We start from the raw sequence: 4,528 nt of genomic DNA on the forward strand, positions 1-4,528 counted from the left end.
CATCTGCATCACCTGCCTCCTGAGTGTGTTCCAGGCTGTCACTATCAGTCCCAGTACCTCGTTTTTGGCGAAATTTAAACTTAAGCTAAAGAAGTACATAATCTATGCTTTCTTCTATATTTGGTCTCTCACTTTGTCATTGTATAGCTACGTGATCTTCTATGTAGGTGGTTTTACCAATGTGAGTGAGACCAATCAGATGAAGGTCACTAAATCCTGCTCAATCATCCCCCCGAACTACATCATCCGGGCACTGAATTTAACAGTGACAACCTCCATTGATGTATTTCTTGTAGGAGTTATGCTGACCACAAGTTCATACATTGTACTTATCTTGTTCAGACATCAGAAGCAACACAAGTATCTTCACAGGCTCAGCCATCTTAGATCATCTCCTGAGAAAAAGGCCACCCAGACCATCTTGCTGCTGGTGACTTTCTTTGTGGTAATGTACTGGGTGGACTTCATCATCTCATCCACTGCAGTCCTGTTATGGATGTACAACCCAGTCATCCAGAGTGTTCAGAAACTTGTGATGAATGTTTATCCCACAATTACTCCTTTGGTACAAATCAGTTATGATAACAGAATAATTAATATACTGAAAAACATTCGGTCAAAATACCACTAGATTTTGTAAACAATTGTATTTTTTTAAATGTATTTATTTTAATTTATATGGAGAGTGTTTTGCCAGCTTATGTGCATGTGTGAATTTTTGGTTCCCAGGGAGGTCAGAAGTTGTCATCGAATTTCCTGGACCAAGAGGTGCAGATGGTTGTAGGGAATGATATTGGTGTTGCACCAATAATTTTTGTCTAAAAAACAGACTTTTCATTAATTGTTTAATAGTCATATATTTAAATACAATCTTGGCTTATACCACATAAACATTCTTGTGACATTTCTGCTGCCAAGTGGTATAGAGTCCTTTAAGTTCATTATACACCATAAGTTGAAATTTCTACAATAATTTTCTTATTCTCTTCTTTTTACTTTATATCATAAATGTACCCTTGATATTGAGGCTACTCGATTGAACCTGCTTAGTGATACTGATCTTTTTCTCGTTTTCTTTTTTCTCTTTTTTTTATGACAGGGTTTCTCCATAGTTGTTGGCCCTGTCCTGGAACTAGCTCTTGTAGATCAGGCAGGCCTCAAACTCACAGAGATTTACCTGCCTCTGACTTCCAAGTGCTGGGAATAAAGGCATGTGTCACTATTGCCTGGTGCTGATACTGACTTTTAAGTTTTTCTTCTCAAAATATTTTAATCTACTCTCAGTCTTCAATAATTGTTTAAATATTTGATTGTATTTTAAATCTATTTTCTAATAATTGTTTCTCTGGGTCCATACAAATTATATAAGTTTCAAATCCATTTTGCACTACAGTTATGTAAACACAATTACATGAAGTTTTCATGTACCTCTGTATTTACACTTCATTTCATCTATGCTTCCTGAAATATTGCTGGCCGATAGAAATAGTTTATACCTACATATAAGCTATACAATGCATGTATGTATGCATGTGTTTGTGTGTGCACAGATTAAGGATGTGTTTGAATGTGCACATGGTGGCCATTGTTGTTGGCTGTTGTTCTTCATATGTCATTCTCCTTGAGTTTTGAGAGGGCATCTATCACTATGTCAAGGGGCTTACCTGATAGAGCAAATGGTAGCCCCAGGCATTCTTTAGTCTCTGCTTCTACAACTCTGGGATAAAAGTGTTCACCACCATGCTCCAGCTTTTTCAAACATTATTCTGTATTGAAAAGAGGTTTGTTTCACACAGTGTATTCTGATTAGTGTTTTCTTCCTTCAACTCCTCTCAGTTCTTCCCACATCCCCTCCAATAAACAACCCTAAGATAAAACAAAAGCAAATAAATCAGAATAGAAAAAAAGAAGAGAAAGAGCTAAAGACAAAGCACAAGAGAGAGTACACAACATATTTATCTTTTTTGTGTCTGAGTTCTCTCATACAAGATAGTGTTTTCTATTTCCACCCAATTGCAAGCAAAATTCAAAATGTATTTTTTTTTTACCGCTGAATAGTGCTCTAATGTGTATATGTTCCACACTTTCTTTATCCATTCTTCCATTGAGGGGCATCCAGGTTGTTTCCAGGTTCTGGCTATTTCACATAATGGTGCTATGAACATAGTTGAACAAATGCTTTTGTAGTATGATTGGGCATCTCTTGGGTATATTCCCAAGAGTGGTATTGCTGGATCCTGAGTTACATTGATCCGCAATTTCCTGAGAAACTGCCACACTGATTTTCAAAGTGGTTACACAAGTTTTCATTTCCACCAGCAATGGATGAGTGTTTCCCTTTCTCCACATCCTCTCCAGCATAGGCTAACCTTGGTGTTTTTGATTTTAGCCATTCTGACAGGTGTAAGATGGTATCTCTCAGTTGTTCTGATTTGCATTTCGCTGATCACTAAGGAGGTTGTGTATGACCTTAAGTGTCTTTTGGCCTTTTGAACTCCTTCTGTTGAGAATTCTCTGTTCAATTCAGTACTCAATTTTTTAATTGGGTTAATTAGAATTTTAATGTCCAGTTTCTTGTGTTCTTTATATAATTTGGAGATCAGACCTTGTCTGTTGCGGGATTGGCGAAGATCTTATCCCATTCATTAGTAAGAAAAACATATATAGATCCTTCTGGAAATTGGAAGCAAATAAGATCACTGGTCAAAAGTTGGGAGCATGGGGGTGGGAGTTGGGGTGGGTCCAGGTTTGGGCGAAGGTAAAACAGGGAGAGAGAAATGAGAAGGGAAAGACTGAGGAGAGCTTGGAGGAGTATTAGGGTAAAGATGGATTAAGGGTGGATAAAGGAGCAGGGAAGAAGATATCTACATTAAGGGAGCCATTTTAGGGTTGGCAAGAGACTTGGCTCTAGAGGGATCTCAGTTGTGCATTTGGAATTCCCCAGCTAGGTATTGGGCAGCAGTGGAGAGAATGTCTGAACTGGCCTTGTCCCAGTATCACACTCATCATTATCTGGAATATCACCATAGAAACTTCACCATATGACAGATGGAGATAGAGACAGAGACCCTTATCAGAGCAAGAGACTGAGCTCCCAAGTTCCTGTTGAAGAGCAGAAGGAGGGAGAAGATGAGGAAGGAAGTCAGGACTGCATGGGGTTGGTCCACCCACTGAGACAGTGTGCCTACTCTAATGGAAGCTCAACAAATCCAGCTGTACTGGGCCTAAATGAGCATGTAATGAAACCAGACTCTCTGAATGTGGCTGATAATGGGGACTGACTGAGAAGTCATTGCCAAAGGCACTGGGACTTATTTCTCTGCATGTACTGGCTTTTTGGGACCCTATTCTATTTGGATGCAAAGCGTCCTAGGCCTGGATATACAGGGGAAGGATTTGAATTTCCCACAGGGCAGGGTTGCCTGCCCTCTCTTAAGAAGGCAGAGGGAGGGACAAGGGAGAGTGGGAGAGCAGGAGGGGAATAGGAGGAGGGGAGGAAATGTAAATTTTTGAATGGAAAAGTAAAAAAAAATAAAAAAAAATCTAAAAAAAGAAAAAGCACAAGAAACAAATACAGAGGTAAAACACACAATGTTTGGACACACAGGAATCTTATAAAAACTGAAAAAACAAGTTACAATATGGATGTAAATGATTTGCAAATATTCTATTTAGATTATTTTGTGCTGATTATCTACTACAGGGCATAGGAACTAGCCTTAAGAGTGGTTTATTTCCCTAGTGAGTCTCCCTTGAAGAAAACCAATTTTTCATTTGCAGGGGGCTATAAAAAGGAGATAGCATTTAGATTAGGATTGTGATCCTGTGTCCACTTCTCTCAGCTCTAGGACCCCATGTAGTACAGACCTGTGTGGTGCCTGTGTGTGTTGCCACAGTCTGTGAATTTATATGCTTGTTGGTGTGCTGTGCTTAGAAGTTGTGGTAGCCCATGTGTGACTCAGTTTTCATTTGGAGTCAATTCTGACTTAAAATGCCATTTGAGTTCAAGCTTGACTGCTCTGCTTGTTCCAGCTTCCTTGAGGGCTATGAAAAAGTTTTGATTAAGCCCATGGGAAAGAGCATTTTGCCCATCAGAAGAGGACAACTACCTAGTAGAAAGAATACTGCTGATGCCAATACTTGGACTATCAAGAAAGAAATAGAAACTTCTTACAACAGGACAGAAATGGTCTTGTGTTTAGATAGTGACTGTGCTGTCCTTTGTTTGGTTTTGTATATATGCAGGCTCTGAAATAAACTTGGGAATATGCAGAGTAAGATGGCAGTCCCTAAAATCTATCCTTTGTTTTCTGTCTCTATGTTTTTTAGTCTGTCATTTCCTTAGTCTTCGTGCCCTACCCTAAATCCCTCACCTGATTTTGTTGGATCCGTCTCTGACAAGAAGACCTTGTTTTCTTGTTGTCCTCAGTCCCTCTGGCTCTGACATTCTTTTCACTTCCTTTTCCACAGAGTTCCATGAGTCCTGACGGGCAAGATTGAGGGAGATATCCCATGCAGAATGGAGTGT

General features: G+C 39.4%; 1 protein-coding gene across 1 annotated transcript; it reads left to right on the forward strand.

The window, feature by feature from the left end:
- Nucleotide 1: 1 nt before the first annotated feature.
- Nucleotides 2-631, forward strand: LOC126495872 (vomeronasal type-1 receptor 90-like; the record flags this gene model as incomplete). The annotated part of the gene is made up of 1 exon (XM_050133453.1): nt 2-631. A coding segment is annotated over one exon (630 nt), but the record flags the coding sequence as incomplete, so codon positions are not given.
- Between the last annotated feature and the right edge of the window lie 3,897 nt (nt 632-4,528).

The sequence above is a fragment of the Alexandromys fortis genome, unplaced genomic scaffold (genome assembly GCF_014885135.2).
Source record: "Alexandromys fortis isolate MF-2015 unplaced genomic scaffold, M_Fortis_MF-2015_v1.1 scaffold_695, whole genome shotgun sequence".
In the NCBI taxonomy this organism is placed as follows: Eukaryota; Metazoa; Chordata; class Mammalia; order Rodentia; family Cricetidae; genus Alexandromys; species Alexandromys fortis.